At 41.6% G+C, this 13,352-nt stretch overlaps 1 protein-coding gene across 2 annotated transcripts in view; it reads left to right on the top strand.

Moving 5' to 3' along the window:
* Nucleotides 1–13,352, top strand: part of si:ch211-186j3.6 (neural-cadherin) — a 359,727-nt gene that overhangs the window by 220,107 nt on the left and 126,268 nt on the right. For both annotated transcript variants that reach the window (XM_087841852.1, XM_087841818.1), the window contains exon 26: nucleotides 5,661–5,938. In XM_087841852.1, coding sequence (XP_087697978.1) covers nucleotides 5,661–5,938 — 278 coding nt within the window. The remainder of the gene's footprint in view (nucleotides 1–5,660; nucleotides 5,939–13,352) is intronic.

Here is a 13,352-nt window from a genome sequence, read left to right as displayed (position 1 = left end):
GAAGTCGAGAGGTGACCGAGCCTTTGCATCCGTGGCACCCAGACTCTGGAATAACCTCCTCGTTCATATTCGTACTAGTCCAGTCTTTCAAATCACGTCTTAAAACGTATTTTTTTACTTTGGCTTTTGATTCTGTCTAGTTGGCTGGTCTAGCTTGTTGTGTTGTTACCTATTGTTTGTTGTCCTCTTTTATTGTTTGTTGTAATTGTCTCATGCTTTTACTGACTGTGAAGCACTATGGTCAACACTGTTGTTTTAATATGTGCTATATAAATAAATTTTGATTTGATTTGATGTACATTTTAAACAGTTCAGCACTAGGACTTGACTTGCTGCATCAGCCTTCCCAGTTTGTAACGCCAGGGATGAGTATATTTATCCGAACAATCCACTTCTGGTTTAAAGCCCTTTTTTTGTGTGATGCCATTTATGGTGTCCAAAGTTTTACCTCAGCCTTGTGTAAGAATTCAAATCATTTCTGGTGTGTGGGACACGGGAAGGTGAGACCTGATTTTGACCGTTGTACTGGATTATTTCTGGCCCAACCAGGAAAAGAAAATATATTATACTTTACGGTCCATGAGTATGGAAAATCCATTTAAATCCAGCTTAATTTGACTCTAACAGAAATACACAGTGTGTAATATGCTTGTAATTCAGTACTCTGGCTATTGCACAAAAGAGAGGAAGAGGGGGGAAACAACAAAAAGAGAACAGGAAACAGAGCTGTACTTTGTTGTGTACAGTTATATTTATGTATTTAATTGTGTATTGTATTTCTAAATTACATTTATAGAAAGGAAAGGTTGTATTAAAAAAGATGCATTCCACCACTGCAGAAAAAGAGTCGGTAAAACACAAACATTTTACTATATCACACTAATGCCCCCTGGTCGCTGGCTTCAGTCAGACCTCATTTCACGTTTCAGAAGTCTGAATGGAAGTCGGGGACCTGTGTGTGTGCATGTGTGTGTTTGAGAGCGCCTGAACCGTAGACGTTGAATTGTATGCATTTCACAGCACAGAGAGCTGAACTGGTGTCCTCGGAGGGAAAGATGAGCTAGTTTGGATTTGCATGTGTGTGTCCGTCAGGGAGAAAACCGTGAGAATCCAGCTGCGGTCACGGTGGTCAGCTCGGGTCATTCGCCACACTCAGCCCTCAGCCACTCGGCGTTCTTTTCAGTTAGCCTCTCGTTGTTTCACGTGACTATCAAAGGATGGAAAGATTTGCAAGTGTACTAATAAGTTTCCAGGATGAGGAAAGCAGAGAGGGAGAGAAAGATGTGTAAGTGGCGAGGTAGCCGGGGCTTTCAGGTGTGATTTGTGAGGCGAGCGCGGAGCTTTTCATCTGAATTCAGCCAGGTTCTCCGGAGAAGACATTGATCAGAATGAGATGTGAAGCGTGGCGAGAGAGGATGAACGAGAGTCGGAGAGATTGGGGAGGGTGGGGGGAGATTGTGAAGGGGTGGAGCTGGATGAGAAAGAAAGAGGGGAAGGAGAGGGGGTGTAGAAGATGAAGCAGTTCTTATTATTAATGTTCTCAATTCTCCTGTAATGCCTCAGAAGTAGGAGGGTTTTAAAAAAAGAGTCTTTATACCCTCTCTATTTCTGCTTGCTCTACCTCCATAATGGAAGTTATCCGTCAGTGTTTTCAATCCATCACGCTCTACTTGACTGTTAATGATACTACACTGGTTTTTGACTTTTTTTAAAAAACCATCAGTATGGTGCTCAGATACCAAGGTTCATGTTGTCATTATAGTAATGTGGCCCCGAGGGCAGGGGAGAGGACTGAGGGAACTTCTTAATGCAGCGGAACAATAGTCCAAGGAACAATAGATCCCTTCGGTCCTTTATTCCCTGCTATACACACTGTTCTGCCTTTGAAATCCAGTGCATGTCTCAATGGAGACCAGATACAAAAGATGGAGCACGCTCATGTCTGTGCAGCCATTTAGGCTTCTGGGGATGCAAACTTCAATGGAGAGTTATTTTAAAATAAAATGTCTTTCAAAATAAAATGATTTAAAAAAGAATGACAGATCGGCGCACGCTGCAACTGCAAAGAAGTTTAAAAAGTTGTGCATTATGTATAAATAAGAAATATTTGGTGAGAGATGAGAGAGAGGGAAACATCAAATCTCTTCTTCTTTTGTGAGTATTTTGAAATGCCTTGTTGGTGTTCCAGAGTAACAAGAAATACTAGAATGAGCAAAGCCCTCCATCTGGTGCTGCTGAATACGACGAGACCAATGTAGTGATTTCCTGCACACATGGCTGTGTAAGACGCTAGCAGACAAAAATTATTATAAAGTTATTTTCAGCTCACCCACTGCTTTAAGAACCAACTGACAGCCAGCATGACTCTGACTCCACCGCAAAGCACCTTACAGATATCTTACTCCTCCTCATACTCCCTGTGTCTGGCATTCCCCTCTTCATTGTACCCCTTTCTCTCCTTTCCCCGCGGCGTAGTCTGCCTCTCCGAATTTGATTCATGTGCTCAGAGTGTCGCAAACACTTTTGCTAAACTGAATACATGCAAACATACAGTCTCTGTCTCGCACCTCCATTTATACCGCTCTCCACCAACTTCAAACCACGTCATCTTAACCGTTTGTAAAAACGTTTGAACATCTAAACTGTAGAAACCAGCACATGTAGTTCTCTCGTGCAGGTCACGTTTCAGTCTACTGCAAACGATGACGTTCGCCCTTCAGTTCCAGCAAATATTCGAGACAATTAGAACTTTTTAGCAGCTACACTCAAAAACGTCCACCCCTGCTGGATTCCATTACGATGTCACAATGGTACACAGCACACAGCAGACGCCGCTTTGTTCGATCCGAGTCGCATGCTGCGTCTCAGATATATTTTTTGAGATCAAAGGCACAGCTTGAAACATAAAATTTTGCAAAGCTTAAATTGTTTTCACTTATTACTCTAACAGAAACCTTGGAGAGGACAAAAAGCAATAGCTACTTTATCCTCATTGCTGTACTAACTACATTCATTTCAGTGGAGGAATATGTCAGTTATTGTTTATCTTGTCAAGATGTGATGACTGATATGGTACACCATTGTACACATTGTGCTATTTTTGTAAATATTAAGCATACAGAGCCAACAGCTCTTCCACCAGTGTCCAGAAGTTGCATACGTATGTCTTGTTTAATTAATTATACACAACTTGAGTCTCAAGTCACTCGAAAGTTTTCCTTTAAAGCCAGGCTGCTATTTTTATTTAGCCTTAACAAGGTGCTGCGCATCGCTCAACATAAACATACAAATGGATATTGTACACTTAAAATTTGAGAGTGTGCCTGGAGGAAAACAACACTGGAACCATTGATACGTTCAGCTTTAATATATTTGCTGCATGCCAACAGGTTAATTAAAAACATTTCCTCGTGTTGATTGAAAACCTGCATAATGTTTCCTGCAAACCAAATGAGCTTTTGCAAATTTTGTATATAGAAATTACATTTCTTCTATGATTTTCGGGCAGATAGATAGGGTTGCCAAACCATGTTTGGCTAATAGTCTGTCATAATACAGTGCACAGTGACACAGACCAAGGGCACAGGAAATGGGATTCAGATATCCATAGCTATATATGTGTGTGTGTGTGTGTGATCATCTATAGGCCCCTTTTATTGAGCTCTCGTGCAGCCAACCTCCTTTCAAATTAATTTGCTGTAAGAATGCATATACCTTCAGCAGCATTAGATGAGAGAAACCAATGAAGAGAAGCATTTGTGTCTGAGTTGACTATGAAGTACAAAAATTAATGACACAGGTAGTTTAAATGAAAGAGGGGAGTTTTGAATGGGAGGACATTACTGCTAATAATGTCAGATGTTATGAGACATCAGTCAGAAGTATAACTGATCCATAAAACAGAATCCTTATCAAAGTTAGTCCCTGCAGCACCGCCATGGAGAATAAGTACAAATACTGCACTGCCTGGTTAATCAGTGCGATCGATTCACGCTGACTAAAGTCCAGCCAGTCTGGAATATCGAGCATAAAGCGACCCGCTTTCATATTCAGTACCATCTACCCCCAGTATGTCTGTATGTGTGCGCTCGCCCCTCTTCGTGAGCGCACAAACGTGTGCACAAACTCAGTCGACCTTTGTCGGCTTTACCAGTGAAGGTCGACTCATCCAAAAGCATACAAACAACATACAGTTTCCATTTAATTTTCTTTCGCATCACTTTATCAAATTGCTCAACCTGGAGAGTCACAGTTTCCTCTCTGCTTCATCACCATTTAGCCCACTTTTCCAGGAGCCAGCGCAGGAAAATAACTCAATTTCTCGAACTGCCTTCGGTAATCCGAACACATTCACACACCGAGTTTGCTCTTATCAACATTGTTCCCAACTGGTTGTGCATCCAGTCAGACATCAGATGTCCAACTTAAATCTACATAAAAATAAAAAAAATAACTTGATCAGAAAATTATATATAACTACAATTATTTCACTGAAAAGATTCAATCATGACTTTTTGGTTTAGACAGTGAACATAATACACATTGAAATACTTTAACGGGTACACAGGCTGCAGCATAATTCGATCGGTTTTGGCAAAAGAGTCCAAACACTTTAACATTAAAGCTGGTTTGGAATCAGTTCATTTTCTCTTGCAAGTCGAGGGATTTGCAGCCAGCGTGGCATAACAGATAAGCTTAATTTTACTCATCTGTTTCCAAGGAAATCAGTTTTTACATTCTTGATGTTTTTTATTTAAATTGGCACGCAGCACCACAAATACATCGAGCTGTCAATCAAAGTAGATTATCAGGTAATCAGGGTGCAGCTGAATGTATGAGACCCCTTCACTCATCTGGTGTTACACAGATTTTGCTTCCCGATTCGGGCTGACATCTGACAACTAAACTCGGGTTACATTTACCCGTGTAATTACTTTAATTACTTCTCACCTACATAAGAGTGAGTTGTGCTGAGAGCTAAAGTTTGTCAAGCTAACTTTAAACTTTACTTCAAATTATAAATAGCTCACTTTATACAAAAGTCAGGCCAACATTATCCCACACACACTCAAAGGATTTAGTCAAACCTGACCTCAGCCACATGTTATTCTTGAGTGTGGCTGATGTGATCGTCACTGCAGCTGCTTCATTGTGAAAGCTGTCAACACTGTCAGTACTTACCATACAATTTAAGCGCTTGGATGGGTGTGCAGAAAGTGCGAGCATATTTTCAGAAAAGTAGGCATATTCTGTGAGGAACTATTAAAGAGACAAAGTGGTGTTTCAGTGTGTAGCTGTTAATGTTTTTGTGTTACATCGTAGATGGCAAAGTGCAGAGGTCTGGGTTCATTACCAGACAAAGGTCCATGTTGCTCGTCTTTGTCCATTGATTCAGCCCAGTCGGCACTGTTTATGTGCGGGAAGTGGGTGAGGTTTTGTTGCCTCTCTAAAGCGTCTCCTACCAGTTCATGTCTGTGCAAAGGGAAGTACACCCTGTTGTGCTATTTACAGACTCAGAAGTAGAGGTCCAAAAAAATCCATACCATTACGATGCCTGCTCTGCTCGGAGAGATAAAAGTTCGACTAAAATTTTACCCTGTGCTTTTACCGTGACATGACAGTCTGCCTGATAAGTGCTCTCTTTTTCTCTTCCCATCCAGCTCCAGTCTTTCCTGCAGGTCAGCGTGTTCCAGGTCCGGGTGGATGAGTGTCCCAGCTCCGAGTGTGGCGGGATGGGCGGCTGCTCCAACACTTTGAACGTGCGGGACACGCCCACAGTGGTGGATTGTGGGACTATGAGTCTTGTGTCTGTGACAGTTGAATCCACAGCGGTGTGCTCCTGCCCAGGCAGAGAGCAGTCCCATCAGCCCTGTGCCACATATCCCAGAAACCCCTGCTACAACGGTGGAGTGTGCGTGGACACTCAGCATGGCTACAGGTGAGTTGTTTTCCTCTGCTTTGTTTTTAATCCTCTTTTCCTACCTCATCCCAGCTGTCATTGCAATGCTCCTCCTCATATGGGATCATTACACTGCTGGGATTTCAATCTGCAGTGTTGTATAGTCTGTAGTTTACAATATTAAGTGCACTGAGATTACTGATCATGTTGAAAATTAACTTCAAAATGCAACAAATTGTTCAACCTTCACAGTTTCATTACGACACTCACAAAATCTTGTTGCTGAGTGTCCTAATGTAGCAGTGTATGAACTTTAGCAGGTTGTTTTTAGTTCACAAATATGTTCACATTAGTAATAAATTCCCTTTAATTTCACTCATTTGCAGAATTTTGCAGAAGTAAAAATGATAAATTATTACATTCATGCAGTACTTGTAAAAATCGAAATGGGCTGCACAGTGTGCACATCATTAGTGACCTTATACTAGTGCAATTTTTCTCCTATCACTACATTTGTGCCTAAATATAAAGTGTAATTAGATGAAAAGCTTTTCTGACTGTGCCCTCATCCATGTCACTTAATGACCTTTATTTCTCATCAATCTCAAATTTTAGTTTGGGAAGGTGGCAAAGTGAGATGTTCACTGTCATTTGGAATAACTGGAGACGTGATTTGGAAATGAAAAAAAAAGTGTTTTTAAAGATTATTTCGCTGTAGAGGAGCATTTTGTTTGTTTTTATTCATGATATTTTTCATATTTTGCAACCAAAAAGGTTTATTGTTATTAATTTTACCGATCGTTTTCTCCTCCAGCTCACGTCCTTTTATTTGTGCAGATTTTCACCGCTTTGTTGAAATGGAAATATTGATATAAAAACTACAGAGATAATTTCCTACTGTCTTTAACAACATTTCAGAGGGGTAACAGAAAATGACTGACAGTGACAGAAAAATATTAATAATAAAAATAAAATAATAGTTAAAATTAGCATAACTTTAGGGGAGCTATCAGGACAAAACCCAAAAGACGTTCTTTAAATTGTATCTTATGTTTTGTTGGGTTTTGCCAACTGCTGACACACTGTGACTAATCAAGTGCAAATAGTTGCAAATAGCAAATAATTGGCGATTTTTTTTAATTGCATTGTGAAAGTTAATTATTCTTTGAAAGTTAACTTCTCAGGAAGGAAGACCACTAACTGAACTAAATAATGATAAATCAATATTTGCATAAAACTGCATAAAACAAAAAAAACATGGCGATGGAGGATCAGACAGAGTCATATATATTTATCCAGTTGCTCTGCGGTATTGTATACATTCTCCTACTTGCTATATCGGCCAAACATCCTACTTATGATCTCAGAACAAGAGGACAAACATGTTCTGGGTAAATGGTTTACCTGGTTGTTTTGATTCTGTCATGTTTTGAGTTTTAGTCTATTTTGATGTTTATTGTTTGTTTAGGTTCATTAAGTTATTCTAGCTCATTTGTAATTATATTACCCTTCATGTGTTTATGCCTGTGTGTCTAAGTTCATGTTGTCGTTTCTGTCATCTCCCCCTGTACTCAGTCTCCCTGGTTCGTGCGTCTACCTGTCATGAGTCATGTCTGCGTGGTTATGTTTAGTTCATGTCATGTCTAATCTCCATGTTTCCTGTTTTACTTTGAAAGTCTGTATTTAATGTCAGTTTCACTTCTCCTGTCCTGTCTTTAGGTTCATGTGTGTCAGCTGTGCTCCCATGTGTGGCCACTTCCCCTGATCATCCCTCATGTGTATTTAGTCTCTGGCTGTGTCCCAATTCAGGGTCTGCAGCCTTAACGGTCCACAAGGGCCGCGTACTTAAAGACTGCTTAGGCCGGAAGTGCGAGGCTTGTGAAATGGGACGGTCTAGCCTCCGTCGCGCTGCCCAGGTTGCCTAGCAACCATGATACTAACAGCTGGAAATGTTTTATACAGCTTTGTTTGACAGAAATGAAGGAGAAAATCTTTTGTTCATTTGTTTGTTTGTTTCTACATGAGCTCATTGTAAGATAAAGCTCAGCTATTGAACGGCGTATATTTTAAAGTAAAGGCTTTAAAACCAAGTTAGTACAAACGTCACTAATGTCACATGACTTTGCCGACATGTGGCCAACAGGAATGTTTTAATGTCCTTCGTTATTAAACATTTGCACATAAATAAGTGACATAATATTCAGTACTTACTTAAAGTTTACTCTTCGGGCGCCCCTCATCCGCCGTTTTTTTTCGGCAAAATTATCCACACCCACCGCCGCGCTATGCATTCTGGGATATGTTGGGCCACGAAGTCTACACGGCCACGTCCTTAAAATTCAGGGAAATGAAGGACGCATTGGAGGGCCGCATTTCGAGCAGCCTTCGAATTGGGACAGCCTTCGGCACGTCGCTGTGACGTAATCGACCTTAAAATGCGGCCTTTAAGGCTGCAGACCCTGAATTGGGATACAGCCTCTGTGTTTCATGCAGTCTGTGTCGTGCCATCTGTGTTCCCACCTCCATGTTTTCACGGTCAGTCTTTGCAGTGATCACCATAGTCTCTGAGTCTTCTTAGTTTGTCACAGTACTAGTTTTCCCAGTTTAGTTATAGTCTAGTTTAGTCACGCTATCCCTGCTGTGTTTGTACACTTTGTCTTCAGCCATAATAAAGGCTCGCTTTCTGTTAAGTTCGCTCCCGTCTACTCACTCGTGTACGCACCTGGGTCCATCACACACACCACCACACGGCCTGTCTCCGCAGACCGTGACAGATTCTGACAGTTTTCAGTCTTGTGGATTGAGGTGAAAAATCTTGTGCTCTGTTTTGATGGACTAATGTTGTAAATTTCAGCAAGGAGACTTAAAGATGGAAATATTGAAACCAGCGCACAAATTTGTAGAGTCATTTTAAAAACTGATTTTTTACAAGTAAATAATGCAGTCAGTGGGAACTTTAGCAGCTGTGGTATATCACACCTGGGTGTGCTATGTATATATGTCAGGATGGGTTATATTAGAGACTAACTAACCACATGTGACTCACTGTGTAATTTTTTTTTTAACAGGTCAAACTCTATGGCATAGGTTGTGTGGAGGTTTTGGACACACGAGCATAGAGACCTAACGCATTGTTGATTCTGGTCTTTGAATTTGATGTTTGTTCGTTTTGGTTTTTTTGACCATCCCTTCCTTTAAAGCATAAAAAACTAAAGTAAAATGTCTACTGACTGGACCGTCATTATGAAGAGCTCGCATTATAAACCTTAAAGTTACCGTTTGACAGATAAGGCCGGGTCACATTGTACTTCCATGTGATTTTCAGTGGCATCAGAACAATGATTCTTCCAAGCATGAACTATTGGAAAGGCATTCAAGAACGACTAATCTCAGAAAATTAGAAATGCGATCGCATGGCTAATACACAGGTGTGGTTGTAAGCCTCTCCACTGCTTTGCTAATCCCCCTGCTTGTTGAGGGTCAGCCTGGAGAGCAGACATCACAGATATAAAGAAATCCCAAGCATCTCGGGTTGTCATTGAAAAGCGAGTGCACCACAAGCAAGCCCGTTCTGAGGTTTGAATGCTCTCTCCTGGCATTGAGATCAGTCAACATCTTGTAGGCTTGGTTTATTTTTTGCCAAGGTTTTACTTCTGCCAGACATGAAGAAGTCCCAGCGCTGCAGCTTTTCTACTACCTGAACTACAGACTAAATAAGTTGTAGAGTGTGGGATGTATGGCAGGAAGTCAGGTTCCAGTTTGGCTGCTGTCTTGTCTACAAAGAAGTTGAAATGCCACGAGAAAGACAGTGATCACTTATTACATTCAGTCAGCATAAAATCAGTAACTGATTCATTTCCAGCTTTCAGTGAAGTCTTGCCACAGTGCGAGAAAACAAGAGCTTTTATGAGGGGAGAAGATGGAAGCTGGATGGAAATTAAAGGCTTGATAATAACCTATAAACATATGCTTTTGAGACTGTGATGGAGAGATGAAGGCAGAGCTCCTGCGGTGTGTGTATAACTATATTCACTCATGCAGTCCTGACTTTAGACGCTAACTCGCAAAGGACGGTGATTAAAAATGTAAAGGAAATTATCATATCAAAATAAACGCCTAGCCCGGTGCCGCAGAAGGAAATCTTTATTTTGCACAATGGCAGCAAATGTTCCAATAATCCCATAACTCCTGAGCTCTTAATTTAAACTCCCAGCCCTTTTCTCATTGAATTTCCTCATTAAGAGTGTGCTGTTCCTCACTGGTGGGTTGCAACAGTAGGTCATGCTGAATTAAAATGAATTTGCACATAGTATTTTTATTCATGCTAAAGGGAATTCTTGAACCTTGTAACAGCTGTTAGAACTAACATACATCTGCTGGAGGAATTTTAATTTTGAGTGGGTATGTGTTGGCAGGGTCGCCAACAGCAGCTACAGTACGAGGCAAAGAGACTTACACCGAGCATGTTTGGGGCCTTTCATTTCCTCGACCTTAATTTCTCATCTACCAGTTTGAATCTACTCTGTAACATTTAGTTATTTTGGTTATTTTTACATCATTGTTGTGGTTCTTTCTACGTTTCGTTGTTTCTGTGACTGAAAAGCGTGCTTCATTGGGCCGAGATGAGGTGACTGGCTCGATCATCGAAGAATATCCCTTTTCTTTGCCTTGAGAAACTCTTGGGTTGCTTTTGCAGTATCTTTTGGCTCATTATACATGGTTTGGCAGCCTTTGGCCCAATCTAAGCAGAGACTACAGCCCAGTACACTTCAGAAATGATCCAGCTACCATCAGCAGTTGTCACGTCCGGTGTGGCAGACGTGTGGAGTTTGTAGAAAGGACCCAAAAGGCGGCAGCTCTGAACGAAGATGCAGGGAGGTCCGGGGAAATGCATACGGAGAGACGCAGGGAGACCGAGGGGAAACAACACAGACGAACCAGCGACTACTATGACAGAAGACACAACTTAAATACACTCAGAGAACACAGGGAGATTACACACAGCTGGGAGTGATTAACGTGACGAGACGAGGGAGGCAAACCGAAAACACTCACATAAGACGCAGACCTTCACAATAAAACAGGAACTTACACATGAAAGGACACAAACTAAGAAACGCGGACTTGATACAGGAACACACGGGCAGAACAGAGTAAACGCTAAACAGAGGAAGAACAGAACCAACAATCACACTAATAGAAAACACAAAACGCTGGGTCAAAAGGACCCAGGACCATGACAGCAGTTACACCATCAGTAGAAACTAGTGACATAGTTCACTGGCAGCCATGTTTGACAGATGATGTGGTATGTTTAAAATCATGAGCATTTGCTTATTCCATCATTCTGGTTAGGGATGCACCGATACCGATACTGGTATCGGGTATCGGGGCCGATACTGTAAAATGTGTGTGTACTCATACTCGTAAAAGTTAACCGATACCATGAACCGATACTAACTTATTTCATTAATCAGAGGGTGGCTTGTCATTTCTGTTGTAGTTTTTTAGATTGGCCACTAGGGGGACATCCCGCGCTAAACAGGCACGGGGTTAGGCGAGTGAGACTGGCAGCTCCAGATAAAAAAGAGAAACTGGAGGCTGCTGTAGCTAGGCTAAACAAAATGTCAGCAGTGTGGAACAGCCAACTTTAACTCAGGTTTTGGTTAAGACTCTGCAATAATTTAACAGAAGTGCTTATTTTTCACTTGAAATTTTTTTTGTGGTCATTTTTATTACGATTTTATTTTTTATCGGCAGAGAATAAAATAAAACCTGTCTTCCAATTCATTGCATTTGTGTGTGTGTGTGTGTGTGTGTGTGTGTGTGTGTGTGTGGTAGAAGTATCGGTTTTTGTACTCAGTATCGGCAAGTACTCAGATCCAAGTATCGGTATCGTATCAGTTTGAAAAAATTGGTATCGTTGCATCCCTAATTCTGGTACAACTTCATCTTAGTTTCTTCTTAACAAATGTTTTGTTAGAGCTGAGCAGCTCATGTTTTCTGGTCTAATCTGCCTTCTTGACTGTAACGAGTGGTTTGCACCTTTTTGCACCTCTGTATTTCCATTCGTGAAGACGTGTCTTAAATTCTAGACTTTGACAATGATATAGTTACGTCTTCGAGCGTGTAATTAACTTGGCTAGATGTTGTAGAGAGTTTTCCTGAGCAAAGCGTTCGTCCACTTTTCTTCTTCTGTAGTCTTCCAGACTTAAGATGTTGCTGAGTTGGTCAGTGCGTTCCTTCTTTTTAAGAATGTAATAGATTTTATTTTGACACTCTTAAAGCTCTTACTCTCTCTTTGATAGGTTTAATTGGTTTTTTCAGCCTAATGACAGCCTCGTTCATTTGCATTGACCTCTCATATTGACAGTTCTGGCGAACGGTTGCCAAATGCAACTTCAACATTTAACATCAACTCCAGGTCTTTTGTCATTTTAATTTGTTATGGATTAACAAGAGAACCAAGCTCACTTAGCCATAAATCTCCTTTTCAGTCAGTTGTGGGGGCCGAGTATAAAAATGTCTGTTTTCCTTAACAGTTGACACAAAATTCGCGTTGAATTCCTTGAATTTAAGCTGAAAGTCTTCAGTCACATCTTGATTATCAACTGTGGAGCTCAACAGAGTGTCATGCGCCGCGGCGCGCGTGCACAAAAGGATCCAAACGCAGACTCAAGCGCTAGCTAGCAGAAAATGACACTTTATTATAACAACGAAAGGCGACCCGGGAAAACCAAAGGAGCAAAACGAGGAACTAAAAAACCCGGGGACACAATGACGCGAGGAAGCCGGAATCGGGACCGTGGGAGGCTGCAACAGAAAGGGGAGAAGATTACTAGGGAGCGGAGGAAACCCATCAAAACTGAGTTAAACCAGTTGGCTTACGATTAGAGTGGGACCGTGGGAGCTCGGGAGGGAAGTCCGTGAGAAGGAAATCTGTGGAGGTAGTGGATGTAGATGATGTACCGGGTGATCCAATTAAGCGGGAGGACAGGCAGGTGGCAGACGCTGAACGCCGGATCGAAACCTAGACACAAGTAGGCAGATTGAACGCAGCTCCAACAAGATATGAATGCAACGCTTTCACGGGAGTCTAGTTACCACAGAGAGGTGATTAACGGACTGGCGTGGAGCATCCGTCAGCGCCGGGTTAAGTAGCTCTTCAGGTAATCACCCCAATGGAGAGCAGGTGTGCCGGTGATGGCCCAGCCTGGGGGTGTGGCTACCCGCGCACCACACATTCCACACACAGGACCACGGACCATGACAGAGACAAAGTTATTAAAATGTCATAGTATTTATAGGCCTATAGGCTAAAAGATATTTAATGCAGAATAGCTGCAATGGCATATGATGCTTCCTTCCAACCACAACCAGATTCAGATCCCACTTTGGCCCAGGTGGACCTTGTCTGTCAAAACTATAATATTAGTGTTTTTCCTAAACATGC

Source organism: Neolamprologus brichardi, chromosome 1, assembly GCF_056152115.1.
Source record: "Neolamprologus brichardi isolate AB-2024 chromosome 1, ASM5615211v1, whole genome shotgun sequence".
In the NCBI taxonomy this organism is placed as follows: domain Eukaryota; kingdom Metazoa; phylum Chordata; class Actinopteri; order Cichliformes; family Cichlidae; genus Neolamprologus; species Neolamprologus brichardi.
The sequence above is the reverse complement of the archived record's forward strand: the minus strand, read 5'-3'. Positions and strand labels throughout refer to the sequence as shown.